General features: G+C 44.1%; 1 protein-coding gene across 1 annotated transcript in view; it reads right to left on the reverse strand.

Moving 5' to 3' along the window:
• Positions 1-1010: 1010 nt before the first annotated feature.
• Positions 1011-14431, reverse strand: part of LOC124040906 (opsin-5-like) — a 23431-nt gene continuing 10010 nt past the window's right edge. Inside the window, exons 3-6 of the mRNA XM_046358021.1 lie at positions 6109-6271; positions 5219-5346; positions 4082-4416; positions 1011-1724 (exon numbers count right to left, since the gene is read on the reverse strand). Coding sequence (XP_046213977.1) covers positions 1011-1724; positions 4082-4416; positions 5219-5346; positions 6109-6271 — 1340 coding nt within the window. The remainder of the gene's footprint in view (positions 1725-4081; positions 4417-5218; positions 5347-6108; positions 6272-14431) is intronic.

Genomic DNA, 14431 nt, shown 5'->3' on the forward strand with positions numbered 1-14431 from the left:
TTGATTTCTTCAAACCAAGCTGCTTACCTATTGCAGATTCAGTCTTCCCAGCCTGGTGCAGGTTTACAATTTTGTTTCTGGTGTCCTTTGACAGCTCTTTGGTCTTGGCCATAGTGGAGTTTGGAATGTGACTGTTTGAGGTTGTGGACAGGTGTCTTTTATACTGATAACAAGTTCAAACAGGTGCCATTAATACAGGGAACGAGTGGAGGACAGAGGAGCCTCTTAAAGAAGAAGTTACAGGTCTGTGAGAGCCAGAAATCTTGCTTGTTTGTAGGTGACAATACGTATTTTCCACCATAATTTGCAAATAAATTCATAAAAAATGTGATTTCCTGGATTTTTTTCTCTCATTTTGTCTGTCATAGTTGAAGTGTACCTATGATGAAAATTCCAGGCCTCTCATCTTTTTAAGTGGGAGAACTTGCACAATTGGTGGCTGAATAAATAATTTTTTGCCCCACTGTGTACACAGTATGTATACTGGAGTGCTTATTGTTGAGTGAATATCAGTATCTTCAGCTGTTTTGATTATGACTTTGGTTGATTCTATCGCTGTCGCTCTCATCGATCTCCTTTGTACATAAAGTTAACAGATTCATGTTGAGTTAAACCATGCTGTACTGAACCAACATAAAACAATACAGCACCTACTGTATATGTAGACAACTGTAAACACTGGATGGAAATGCGATTGTAGAGGAAGCGGAACTGATGTCAGTGGGTTTCGCTTTCCATCATCCATGTGTCAAACTGTTTATTGCCGCAAACAGTATTGCACCTTGGTTTCTGTCCCGATCCTTCCGAGGATGATGGGGTTCCATTTTGTTCCACTGTGTTCTCCTCCAGCCCACATGAATCCCTGAAGGACAACCTAGGTTTTTACTAAGCGCATTTCAACAAAGTCACTGTCTATCTTGACAGATAAATAAATAAAGTCATTTTAAATATCAACTGAAATATATATCAGATGTAAAAAGTATAAAACCAGAGGACGCATATATCACATTCTAGGGCCAGGCAAATTTTGCGTGTCCCGGCACCATCTCCAAGTTGATCTTAAGGTTGTCGATCTCCGAGGTCCTTTTGCTGCTCATGGTGGCTCGCAGGGACTTCTTGTGACAGGCCTCCTGTTTTTTATGCTTCTGCCTCTGCTTCTGTGTCGGTTTCTGTGTCAGTGGCTGCAGCTGCAGCTGGGGCTCTGTTGAGAGCTGATCCTGAGGTGCGTTAGTGTTGACTGAGGAGCTGGGGGGGTTGGTGCCACCATGGCAATCTCTGGGGTAGTGTCTGAAGCACTCGAAGGCGTCGCTGCACTTCTCGCAGGTGATGCTACAACCTCTGTACCCGGCGAGGGCTTGGTTGGCAGATGAGTTGGTGGAACAGGACTGGTCGTGTCCTGGTGGTCTGCGGAGCGACCGGAGGCTAACCTGGACCACAGAGCCGGAGCGGCACTTCCCCACAGCGCCTTGGGAGCAGGAGCACAGGCAGCCCTTCAGACAGGCCCTGCGAAAGCTCAGCAGGGCCCGGTACATCACCCTGCGGAAGTTGGGCCTGAGCAGCAGGTAGATGATGGGGTTGTATATGGTGGAGGACTTGGAAAACATTGCGAGTATGGCGAACGCCAATGGTGGGATGTTCTCCATGTGTCCAAACGCTGCCCACATCGACACCACAGCATAAGGGCTCCACGCTGTGAAGAAACCGATACAGACAGCAACACTCAGCTGGAGGAGAAAGATAAACAATAGGACAGAAAAGGGGGGAAGAAAAGAGTGAGAGAGAGAGGGAGAGAGCAAATGTTATTTAACAGTTTAACAAGATCTATTGGCAGATGGCGTTTTAGTGCACTAGGCACTCCATTCACAACTGACTGACTCCCGGGGATTGAATGATTGAAATAGGAATTTAACAACACTATTAGAGCGAGGGATATTAGGGCCTATCTGACTGCCACTGATTGGATGAAGTGTGTAAGAAGGTATTGGTGAAGTGTTCTCGTATGGATCCTGAGCCAAACGTATAGCAAGGAAGGCTGTGGCTGATGATGCCCACTAAGCTGGGGGTGCAGCAGGCACCCGACTCCACATCCATCCTAATGTATTCCTGTATAACTAGCCAAATCCCTCTGATGAGAACCTCCCATCACTAGGGGATTTACTGAGGTCACTTCCAATCTCAGGGAGAGAGACAGATGAGAGAGAGAGAGAGAGAGAGATGGAGCTGAGCTTTAGAAAGTCACCTGTCTCTGAAGCGAGGCTTTTGATCTAAAAGATATATATATATTTCACCCGTCGCTTCGTTCCTCTAAATTTGTTTAATTCTGACTCCTAGGCCCTCCCTATTCAATATGGAGGATGGCGTTGGAATCACGCCTCAGAGAAGAGTCCTCAACCAGAGTGGTTTTCCTGATAATAAGATTTGCATCAATCTCCGGTATGAGTGGGTGAGGGGGGGACCATCACCCCTGGAGCGGGGCTGGTAGCAGGGAGAGATTGTGTGTGTGTTGCGTTCACGCACATACTGTACTGTACATGACTGGGAGAGGATGAGTACTTTAATAAAGCCCCTATGGGGGTGAATATACAGGTACAGAAATAAAGGAGAGAGAGGGAACAAGAAAGGAGGAAAGAGAGAGACCGGAAGAGAGAGCAAAAGGGGAGGAGAACATAAAGCAAAGAAATGGAGACAGGTATTTACTAATCCTAATCTATATCCTGCACTGAACTTGCCTGACGACTCAAACTGAATTCTTCCCGCTGATCTATGTTAGCTATACACTTCAGTCTGAGACTGCCATCGTTGAAGCCATTTGTGGTGATGTCAAAATGACGGATGTTGTACAAAACAAAGTCATCAGCGATTGGATCATCTCTAACCAATCAGTGTATCAAAGCCAATGACGAATTTTCAAAACGCTGTTTTACCTATTTGTGTTCTGGTTCTGGCCCAACCCACAGGTTTCTGGGACCAGTCAATATGGTTGCGTTCTACAACTCGTTGGGGAAGTACTCAAATCCAGACTCATTGTGGAGAAGAAACTAATGTCTGTGGGTGGGGCGTAGCAATTGGCTGGAGCAAGGAGTTTGGGTAGCCAGGCAAGCTCTGAGCATCCTGTTCATGACATTAAACTATACAAACCCCCTATTATGTGAAGTTGCCTTAGTAGTGACTTTACAATACTCTGAATTGAATTTTGAATGAATGAATCATCCAATCAAATACAGTCCCAGTCAAAAGTTTGGACACACCTACTCATTCCAGGGTTTGTCTTTATTTGTACTCATTTCTAAAGTACATTGTTGAATAATAGTGAAGACAACTATAAAATAACACATGGAATCATGTAGTAACCACAAAAGTGTTATACAAATCAAAATATTTTATATTTGAGATTCTTCATAGGAACCACCCTTTTTGCCTTGATGACAGCTTTGCACTCTAGGCATTCTCTCAACCGGCCTTATGAGGTAGTCACCTGTAATACAGGTGTGCCTTGTTAAAAGTACATTTTTCACTCACCACCTGGATTCGGTCTTATGTAGCAAAATGTGAATTGTTTTTTTTTTACATTGGATAAAAGTAGAGACTCAGAACTACAAAATGGTATATTTATACACTGTATTTGAGGAACAATGGGAAAGTCATTCAATTGAGGTGGTTTGGGATGAGTCGGACCGCAGAGTGAAGTAAAAGCAGCCAACAAGTGCTCAGCATATGTGGGAACTCCTTCAAGACTGTTGGAACAGCATTCCTCATGAAGCTGGTTGAGAGAATGCCAAGAGTGTGCAAAGCTGTCATCAAGGCAAAGGGTAGCTACTTCGAAGATTCTAAAATCTAAAATATTTTGATTTTATTTTTTAAACACTTTTTTGGTTACTACATGATTCCATATGTGTTATTTCATTGTTTTGATGTATTCACTGTTATTCTACAATATAGAAATGATAAAGAAAAACCCTTGAATGAGTAGGTGTGTCCAAACTTTTGACTACTACTGTATATTTATCCCTTTTTAAAATCAACAGTTGTCAGAACATGCTTTACGGTACAGTACCCCTGTTAGACTCTGTTCAGTGCTCACCTTCACAATAACAGCCTGGATGTTGCTCATCTTGGCCGGCCGGGCCTCGTGATGTTCCATGGCCTTACGAGAGGCTCGAACCGTCATCAGGATGCCCGTGTAGGATACCGTGATGATGCAGCAGGGCATGATGTAGCACAAGATAAAGAGCGCCATTGTGTAGGAGCGGGCCACGGGGTGCAGGTTGGACAGGCGCCAGTCGATGCAGCAGGCTGTGCCATATGGCTCTGGACCATACTCACCCCAGTGGGCCAGAGGGGAGAAGGCGAACACCAGGGCCCAGATCCATGCACAGACTATAAGCAGACGGCCATGCCCCGGGTTGAATCGGTTACCTGAATAGATGGGTGGAGAGATGGATGAGGGATGCATGGGGAGATGGATTCATGGGGAGATGGATGGACGGATAGAAGGATGGATGGATGGATCGATCGATCAATGGTGGGGAGAAGGATGGATAGATGGGGAGATGAGATGGATGATGGATCGGGACATTAATGGATGGGAGAAGGATGGATTGATGGAGAGATGGATGGATGGATGGATGGATGGATGGATGGATGGATGGGGGAGATAGTCAGCTTAATAGGATAGCATGGTCATCATTAGAGATTCTGATAAGCACAGGTGGGGATTTCTAAAACTGAAAATGTCATAGGGGAATATTTTGAGGTACACATTTTGAGGTACACATTTTTCAGAACTGTTTTGAATGCTCCCAGAGTGATTTTCTCAATTTCCAGACCTGGGTATGTTATGGCGCACATACTAAATACATGGATAACTGATCCATTATGTACTAGACCATATTTAGAAAGAACAGCAATGAGAGAATACATTAATAACTCATTTGTTAGAGCGTGCCTCAGCTGGATGGCACAATTTTTGCCAACATCACAAGCTATACTAATTGAGTGTTGGTTAGTCAGTTGCAAGTGGACTTGTCAGCCATCAAAGCAGTCGCTGATGTTTGTTCGGTCACTGAGGAATTATCTACTTCTTTTGATTATCTAGTTCCTTTGAACTTTAGATTTTCGCCCCATCAATAAATCAACAGTCAACTACTTAGTGTCGACTTTTACTAATCCTCTGTCAATTCCATGGGCAAGACTAGGGCCAGGCTCTTTGATGACTTACCGTAGAGAGGATAACATACTTTCACAAAACACACCATGCTCAACAGGGTGAGAGTGGTCAGACTGCAGATCCCAAACAACACGCTGCAGAACGCGTAGATCAAACACACCGTTTTCCCAAACAGCCACCTGAGGGAGAGGGGGAGGATCAGAAAGAGAGGGAGCAAGCGAGAGCGGGAGGGGTCAGAAAGGCCGTAGAGGGAGAGAGGGTATTAGAGGGATACATAGAGAGAGGGGGGGAAATACCGAAAGAGAGAGAGAGTGAGAACACACTGACCATTCAATGTACAGTAAAGCAGGGCCTGTCACCACACAACCAAACTAGAAAGGTAATTGTACCATGACAATTGGAGAGGATAGTTTTTAATCCAAACCCAACACCTTTACTAATCTGCATTTACACAGTGTTGTGGCATAAGACATCAAAACCTTTAGTCAAAACGCTACAGTTTCCTGCACTGTAAAAAAAAATCCTTTTGGTTATTATATTAACTTAATGTACCTTTATTTACAGTAATGTACAGGCAATTGTCTGCCAGTAAATTACCGTAACAAAACTACAGGATTCCTTTACAGTGGGTCTGTGAAGTATAGGAGCCAGTCACATGTGAGGTGAAGCATTTCCTCTCCTCTCCAATGGGCTGCTACTGTGGCTTGGGAACTACACTGTGCTGGCCTGAATGTCCTTTCCACATCATCCTTTCCAGGAGCATCCAGTGGATGAGTAACCAGGTCAGACAGCACAGTACAGCTTGGCTTGGCACTATAAAATAGTATACAGTGCCAGACCTGGGTACTCCCTTATTTCACTATTATTTGATGGTTTGTACAGTTCCTGTGGTAGATATTTGCTAGGCTTGGCTCTGTGGTGTAAACATGGGTGTACAGTACTTGTGGTAGATGCTGGAGGTGATGGCCATGGGGTAGAGGGACAGGGTCAGACCCATGTCACTGATGGCCAGGTTGATAATGAAAATCTCAGCTGGTTTGAGCAGGCGCTTCTTCTTGTAGGAGACGTAGAGCAGTGTGCTGTTGCCAAACAGAGAGCACACACCTGCAGACCAGAGAGAGAGAGACAGAGACACCACTCAGTACTCTGCTGTGATAATTACCACAGAGACGGACACGCCTCAGGACAACAACTGGAGGGGTATAGAAATATGCAGAAATATGAACACTAGAACGGGCACGGCTGTACTGTCGGATGGCCGTGTTCTGTTGGGTATGTCCGTTCTAGTAATTCTATGCCTGTAATCAGTATAGTTAAAGAACATGTTTGAAATAAATGACTTTCCAATGCGGCTGTGTCCCAAAGGAATATTAAGGGCAGTGTTCAGAGTCAATGAATATGGTATATTATTTCCCCAGACTTTTCCTATCAAGGGAGCGTAATTACACATTGATGTAACTAATGAACAAGGACACTCCATAAATCTACACGGAACAAAAATATAAATTCAACATGCAACAATTTCAAAGATGTTACTGTTCATATAAGGAAAATTCATTAGGCCCTAATCAATGGATTTCACATGACTGGGAATACTGATGTGCATCTGTTGGTTATAGATACCTTCTTTCTTCTTTTGTTAAATGTAGTGGTGTGGATCAGAAAACTAGTCAGTATCTGGTGTGACCACCATTTGCCTCATGCAGCGCCACATCTCCTTTGCATATAATATATTTCATTAATTGATCAGGCTGTTGATTGTGGCCTGTGGAATGTTGTCCCACTGCTCTTCAAAGGCTGTGCCAAGTTGCTGGAAATTGCGTTTGTTGTCCATAGCTCATGCATGCCCATACCATAATTGACTCGATAACGTTATGGAAAAAGGGTGGCAATTACTCTCTTGCTACAGAAAAAAACTGGGCTAGTTTACAGGCATTTTGGGCTGGTTTTGAGTGGTCATTGTCTTTGAAATTTTAGTTAGTCCTGGCAACCCTGGGCGGAGGAGGCATCTTACGGTGGGTGTACTGTGAGCAAGTGACACGGGGAACAAAGATTTTTATAACTAAACCAAGATAGACCACAGCTTGTCGTTTCCAGCGGGAGAAAATTAATCCTAGTGGGCAGGACAGTAAAGGAGGTGAGCAAAGCCAAGCATGAGCTAGCAAGAGTCTATTTGAGTGTTCTAGCATGTATTCGCATATTTCTGTTTGGGACACACACGCTCTGAAGTGCGCGTGTACAATAACTCAAATCGCCCTTGCACTCCTTCTAAACAACGCAATGTTTTAAAACGTTCTTTGTACTTCTATACTAAACAAAAATATAAAGGTACAATGTAAGGTGTTGGTCCCTTGTTTCATGAGCTGAAATAAAAGATCCCAGAAATTGTCAGGACCCGGTTACGAACCCGGGTCTCCGGAGTGAGAAACAGTCACTTAACCAACTGAGCCACGAATAGTCGGCAGAACCCAGAAGATGAGGCAGACACAGCAGTACTTGAGACGGTGTATTTAATGAAGTAAAAAGTGAAGTTCTTCAGGAAAACATGTAACTCCACAACCTCAAAAGGAATCCTACCAGAACAAAGGTAATCCTCCAAGACAAAAAAGGTAAATCCACAAGGTGGAAGGTAAAGCACAAAAAGCCTCAAAAGATACTCAAAAAACAAACAAACAAGAACAAAAAACAGAATTCCACAAGAGAGTCCACCAGGATCAACAAGAGTTCTCAGAGTACTAGGGCTGGGTGCTAACATACAAACACAGAGCAAAGAACAGAGGAAAACAAAGGGTTTAAATACAAATCAGGGGAAACGAGGCACAGGTGCAAATAATAATGGGGATCAAGGGAAAACAAAAGGTCAAAAGGCACAATGGGGGCATCTAGTGACCAAAAACCGGAACAACCCTGGCCAAATCCTGACAGAAATGTTCAATACGCATATAGATTTCTCTCAAATTCTGTGTACAAATTTGTTTACATCCCTGTTAGTGAGCATTTCTCTTCTGCCAACATAATCCATCTACCTGACAGATGTGGCATATCAAGAAGCTGATTAAACAGTATGAGCAATACACCGGTGCACCTTGTGCTGGGGGCATAAAAGGCCACTATAAAATTGAGTTGTGTCACACACCACAATACCACAGATGTCTCAAGTTGAGGGAGCGTGCAATTAGAATGCTGACTGCAGGAATGTCCACCAGAGCAATGTTAATGTTAATTTTTCTACCATAAGCCGGGGCAATATACAGGGGGTACCGGTACAGAGTCAATGTGGAGGCTATATAGAGAGTCAATGTGGAGGCTATATACCAGGGGTACCGGTACAGAGTCAATGTGGAGGCTATATACAGGGGGTACCGGTACAGAGTCAATGTGGAGGCTATATACAGGGGGTACCGGTACAGAGTCAATGTGGAGGCTATATACAGGGGGTACCGGTACAGAGTCAATGTGGAGGCTATATACAGGGGGTACTGGTACAGAGTCAATGTGCAGGGCACCGCTGTCAAGGTAATATGTACATGTAGGTAGAGTTATTAAAGTGACTATGCATATATAATAACAGAGAGTAGCAGCATCGTAAAGGAGGGGACATTTGATTAGCTGCTCAGGAGTCTTATGGCTTGGGAGTAGAAGCTGTTTAGAAGCCTCTTGGACCTACACTTGGTGCTCCGGTACCACTTGCCGTGCGGTAGCAGAGAGAACAGTCTATGACTAGGGTGGCTGGAGTCTTTGACAATTCTTAGGGCCTTCCCTTGACACCGCCTTTTATAGAGGTCCTGGATGGCAGAAAGCTTGGCCCCAGTGATGTACTGGGCCGTACGCACTACCCTCTGTAGTGCCTTGCAGTCGGAGGTCGAGCAGTTGCCATACCAGGCAGTGATGAAACCTGTCAGGATGCTCTCGATGGTGCAGCTGTAAAACATTTTGAGGATCTGAGGACCCATGCCAAATGTTTTCAGTCTCTTGAAGGGGAATCGGTTTTGTCGTTCCCTCTTCACAACTGTCTTGGTGCGCTTGGACAATGTCAGTTTGTTGGTGATGTGGACGCCAAGGAACTTCCAATTTAATTAACTTAACATGGCCATTAATAATGGCATAAGAACACAAGCTCTCAACCTGCTCCACTACAGCCCCGTCGATGAGAATGGGTGGGGTGCTCGGTCCTCCTTTCCTGTAGTCCACAATCCTCCCCTATGTGCCAGATATTAGGACTACAACCCGTTATAAATGGCATACTTGAGAGATTGGCATGTCATTTTAATAGGCATATACTACTGACTAAAAACTGGGTATATGATTGTAATCCAACTTTGCCATGGTTTGCTTAGCAAGATGCAGGTAGCCTATAGCCCCCGATAGGCTTACATCTCATTTCAGATGGGCTACAGTAGCCTAGTCAAGATATAGGCAAGGTGTAAACTGAATTAGCAGCTTGCTTAGTTCAAATTGACAGACTAATTGATTCAACATGAATAACAAGGCGATTTCGAGGTAAGAAGTGCTTGTGTTTCCCAATAGCCTGCTGGAATAGGCTTCTGAGGATGAAATATGAATAATGTGTATATGAACTGAATATGCTGGTCAACAACAGCCAGCGTTTATTTGATTTACCTGTAGCCTAATCAGACTGCCTGTTACCGTCAATTTTATGCGCACTAACAATTGAACTGCAATTGCAACAGAGTTTTGATAACTTCCAATTTAATGATCTAAACATGGCCATTAATAATGGAATAATAACACAAGGCTACAACAACAATGAGCTGTTATAGGCTATTTATTCAATCTGTTCAGTCTGTTTACCGGTAGGCTACACAAGTGGCACAAATTAATTGGCGATGACTCCAGTGAAATCGGGATTTCAACATATTTATTGTATCAAATGGTAGCCTACATTGGCATATACATTAATAGGCTACTTGATGGGCAACAGATGCAAATGCTTCATTATCCACATCTAAATTTCACTGAGGACTTTTCCTCATGACAGAAGCACACGAGGGAGTTCCATAACTTACATTTCAAATCTCCACTCAGGCAGCCCCCGAGACCCAAGAACTGAGCATCCCTGAAACACATCAGTTCTAGCGTGTTAATATGTTTTATGGGAAAAACGTTTTTTTTAAAGGTGTCTATATAATGATAATCTAAATAGCCGACCTACAACTGGTAAACAGTTGTCACAGCGTGCGAGCATTCTGCTCTGTCTCCTCTCACTCACATGACTCAGACAGTAGTGGACTAAGCTTTTTGCTGCAGTGCTCTCTCAACACACACCCCGTAGGCCCTCCCCAGCCCACCACTCACTCACTCAGCACAGAGGCGCCGCCAGGGATTTTGGATCCCGTGAAAAGATTTCACATTGGGCCACACCACCACAGGCCACACCAACCCTGCGCAATTGCTGTAACCACACACCTCCAGAACCCAATCGACCCATTCAAAGCTTTAAATAACTCTACCTTTGCAGGCTTGCAACTCTCTTGTTGTCCAATATTTACTGTACGATATTTACTGACAGTGAGCTGTGAAAATGTAACTCTGTGCAGACATGCATGTAACATTCTGCGTACAGTGGAATTCACTGTTTGATGTAAGACTGATACCCTCTATAAGAAATGTGCTAAATGCCATATTTTACAGTCTAAATATAATTTTAATGGAAAATTCTCTTAACATTAATGAATAACTTAAAATAAATCTAACTTAAATATACATCAACCTCTTCAATTAAAAATAAATTAACATGATCATCTATAGAATTATATAAAAAACAAAATAATAAAATCATGGGCAGATTTTTGAGCTAAGTATACATAACAACTAGAAAATAAGCAGCTGTAAAAGTGGAAATGGAAAATTGAAAATGAAAATGAAAAGGCCTGATGGTGATGAGGAGAGGTCAAGAGGTCACCAAATCAATAGGTTTCTTCCACTTGGGGTCTTGATTGTGCACAACACATTTTATGGCAATCACTCAATTACTTTGCGATATATCTTGTTCTCAGTCTTTTCTCAGCCTTTGGGCATCATGTGTGTTGTGATCCAGTATCCACAGCCATGCCATTAAACAGTTATCACTGGCCCTTGCTCAGCCTTACTCACCAAGAGCCCAGCGCTGAGCCTTCTTGCTAGCAAAGTCACTGATCAAGTCTTTGAAGTTCAGATTTCTAGCTAACTGAATTTCAATGGACAGCATGGCGAGACTGCAAAGCCTGTCCTGGGACATATTGGACCTCAAATAGTTTATCAGTTTTAGCTTACTGAAAGCTCTCACCACCAGCAACAGTCACAGGCAGTGTACAAAATATAGGTAAAGCAATGCACACTTCTCCAAAAATACTTTGCCACTGCATCTTACAAATTGCATTCAGGAGACCAAGAGGGGACAAGTTAGGAGGGAAAGTGGCTGCATATACAGTGTTCAGGTGTCTTACATCATTTTGAATCTCAGGTGTAAAATCTCTGGAATACTTCAGGATCAGTGGCTGGCAAACAGAAGGGTCTTAATCCTCACTAATCTGCCCAACTTTCAGAACAGCAGAAAATTATTTTAAAAAACACTGTGTTCCGAAACACCATTGCTGCACTGTCCTGAGCTGTCTGTTTAGAGGTCTCATCATGGAATCTCTTCCGTTACCTGTTGGGGCTGTGTTCCTTGCTAAATATGCGTAGCAATCAGTGTTGCCTCAGACAGGACGGACTCCCATCCATCTCTAAGAGCCTGCATCTCTTCCTTTTAAGGCTCTGATATTGGCTGCCTCTGTGTCAAGTGAGATTTTTCCTGACTGGGGAATCACATTCCTGTCCTCAATGCATTGCAGTACCTGCAATTAGGCTAAATTACATGTCATTCAATACAATGCTGCTCACCTCCTTCTTCAGTTGGGAGTAGGGCTGGTTCAGGGGTATGGGGATGGGGAGACAGGGCTGGTTCAGGGGTATGAGGAGACAGGGCTGGTTCAGGGGTATGGGGAGACAGGGCTGGTTCAGGGGGATGGGGAGACAGGGCTGGTTCAGGGGTATTGGGATGGGGAGACAGGGCTGGTTCAGGGGGATGGGGATGGGGAGACAGGGCTGGTTCAGGGGTATGGGGATGGGGAGACAGGGCTGGTTCAGGGGTTGGTTCAGGGGTATGGGGATGAGGAGACGGGGCTGGTTCAGGGGTATGGGGACGGGGCTGGTTCAGGGGTATGGGGATGGGTAGACTGGGATGGTTCAGGGGTATGGGGATGGGGAGACGGGGCTGGTTCAGGGGTATGGGGATGGGTGGGGAGACTGGGCTGGTTCAGGGGTATGGGGATGGAGAGAGACGGGGCTGGTTCTGGGGTGGGATGGGGGAGATGGGGCTGGTTCATGGGGGGGATGGGGATGGGGAGACGGGGGGGCTGGTTCAGGGGGATGGGGATGGGGAGACGGGGCTGGTTCAGGGGGATGGGGATAGGGAGACAGGGCTGCTGAGCCTGAAGCTGCATCTTTTGGGCCTGGCACCAGGCAGGGGCAGGGACAACTGATTTAGTATGAATAGCTTGCTAAAACTTTGCCCACATTGATTAAATGTTGGCCAAAAGTGGAGCGAAATGAAAACACTCAGAATTTTCTGTGAAGATATGAAGTAGCTAATGTTAAGAGAGCAAAATTTGCCTATTTCAATATGGACTAAGCTAACAGGTCAATTTCCACCACTCATGGGCGACACCAACCTTCCTTTGTGAAAAATTGGGTGACATTCTGTCGCCCTTTCAAAATCCCTTATTCCACAACTGTACGAGAGCACAAAGGCTTCAGTGCAGGAAAGAGTACAAAAAGCGACTGCAGTTTGCCTTACCAATGACTGCTGGACATTTTTATTTTTTTATTTTATTTTATTATTTCACCTTTATTCTACCAGGTAGGCCAGTTGTGTCACGTTCTGACCTTTATTTCCTTTGTTTTGTATTTATTTTAGTATGGTCAGGGCGTGAGTTGGGTGGGCAGTCTGTTTGTTTTTCTATGATTTGGGTATTTCTATGTTTCGGCCTAGTATGGTTCTCAGTCAGAGGCAGGTGTCATTAGTTGTCTCTGATTGAGAATCATACTTAGGTAGCCTGGGTTGCACTGTTTGTTTGTGGGTGATTGTCTATGTTGATGGCTTGTTTCAGCGCAGCTCGCATTAGCTTCACGGTTGTTATTTTGTTTACTGTTTTTGTATAGTGTTTCAGTGTTCAGTTCTTTCTTTAATTAAACATTCAACATGAACACATATCACGCTGCATATTGGTCCTCCGATCCTTCTCGCCTCTGATCTTCAGATGAAGAGGAGAACGACCGTGAAAAGTTGAGAACAAGTTCTCATTTACAACTGCGACCTGGCCAAGATAAAGCATAGCAGTGCGACAAAAACAACAACAGAGTTACACATAAACAACCATACAGTCAATAACAGAAAAGAAAGATCTTTCTATTTATGTTCAGTGTGTGCAAATGTAGAAGAGTAGGAAGGTAGGCAGTAAATAGGCCATAGAGGCGAAAATAATTGCAATTTAGCTTTAATACTGGAGTGATGTGTGCAGATGATGATGTGCAAGTAGAGATACTGGGGTGCAAAAGAGCAAGAGGGTAAGTAATAATATGGGGATGAGGTATTTGGGTGTGCTATTTACAGATTGGCTGTGTACAGGTACAGTGATTGGTAAACTGCTCTGACAGCTGATGCTTAAAGTTAGAGGGAAATATAAGACTCCAGCTTCAGAGATTTTTGCAATTCGTTCCAGTTATTGGCAGCAGAGAACTGGAAGGAAAGGTGGCCAAAGGAAGTAATGGCTTTGGGGATGACCATTGTAATATATCTGCTGGAGTTTGTGCTACGAGTGAGCATTGCTATGGTGACCAGTGAGCTGAGATAAGGTGGGGCTTTACCTAGCAAAGACTTATAGATGACCTGTAGCCAGTGGGTTTGGCGACGGATATGTATTGAGCGCCAGCCAACGAGAGCGTAGAGGTCACAGTGGTGAGTAGTATATGGGGCTTTGGTGATAAAACGGATGACACTGTGATAGACTACATCCAGTTTTCTGAGTAGAGTGTTGAGGGCTATTTTGTAAATGACATCGGCAAAGTCAAGGATTGGTAGGACAGTCAGTTTTACAAGAGTATGTTTGGCGGCATGAGTATAGAATACTTTTGTTGCGAAAAAGGAAGCCGATTCTAGATTTAAATTTGGATTGGAGATGCTTATTGTGAGTTTGGAAGGAGAGTTTACAGTCTAACCAGACA

The sequence above is a fragment of the Oncorhynchus gorbuscha genome, linkage group LG08 (genome assembly GCF_021184085.1).
Source record: "Oncorhynchus gorbuscha isolate QuinsamMale2020 ecotype Even-year linkage group LG08, OgorEven_v1.0, whole genome shotgun sequence".
NCBI classification, from domain to species: Eukaryota; Metazoa; Chordata; class Actinopteri; order Salmoniformes; family Salmonidae; genus Oncorhynchus; species Oncorhynchus gorbuscha.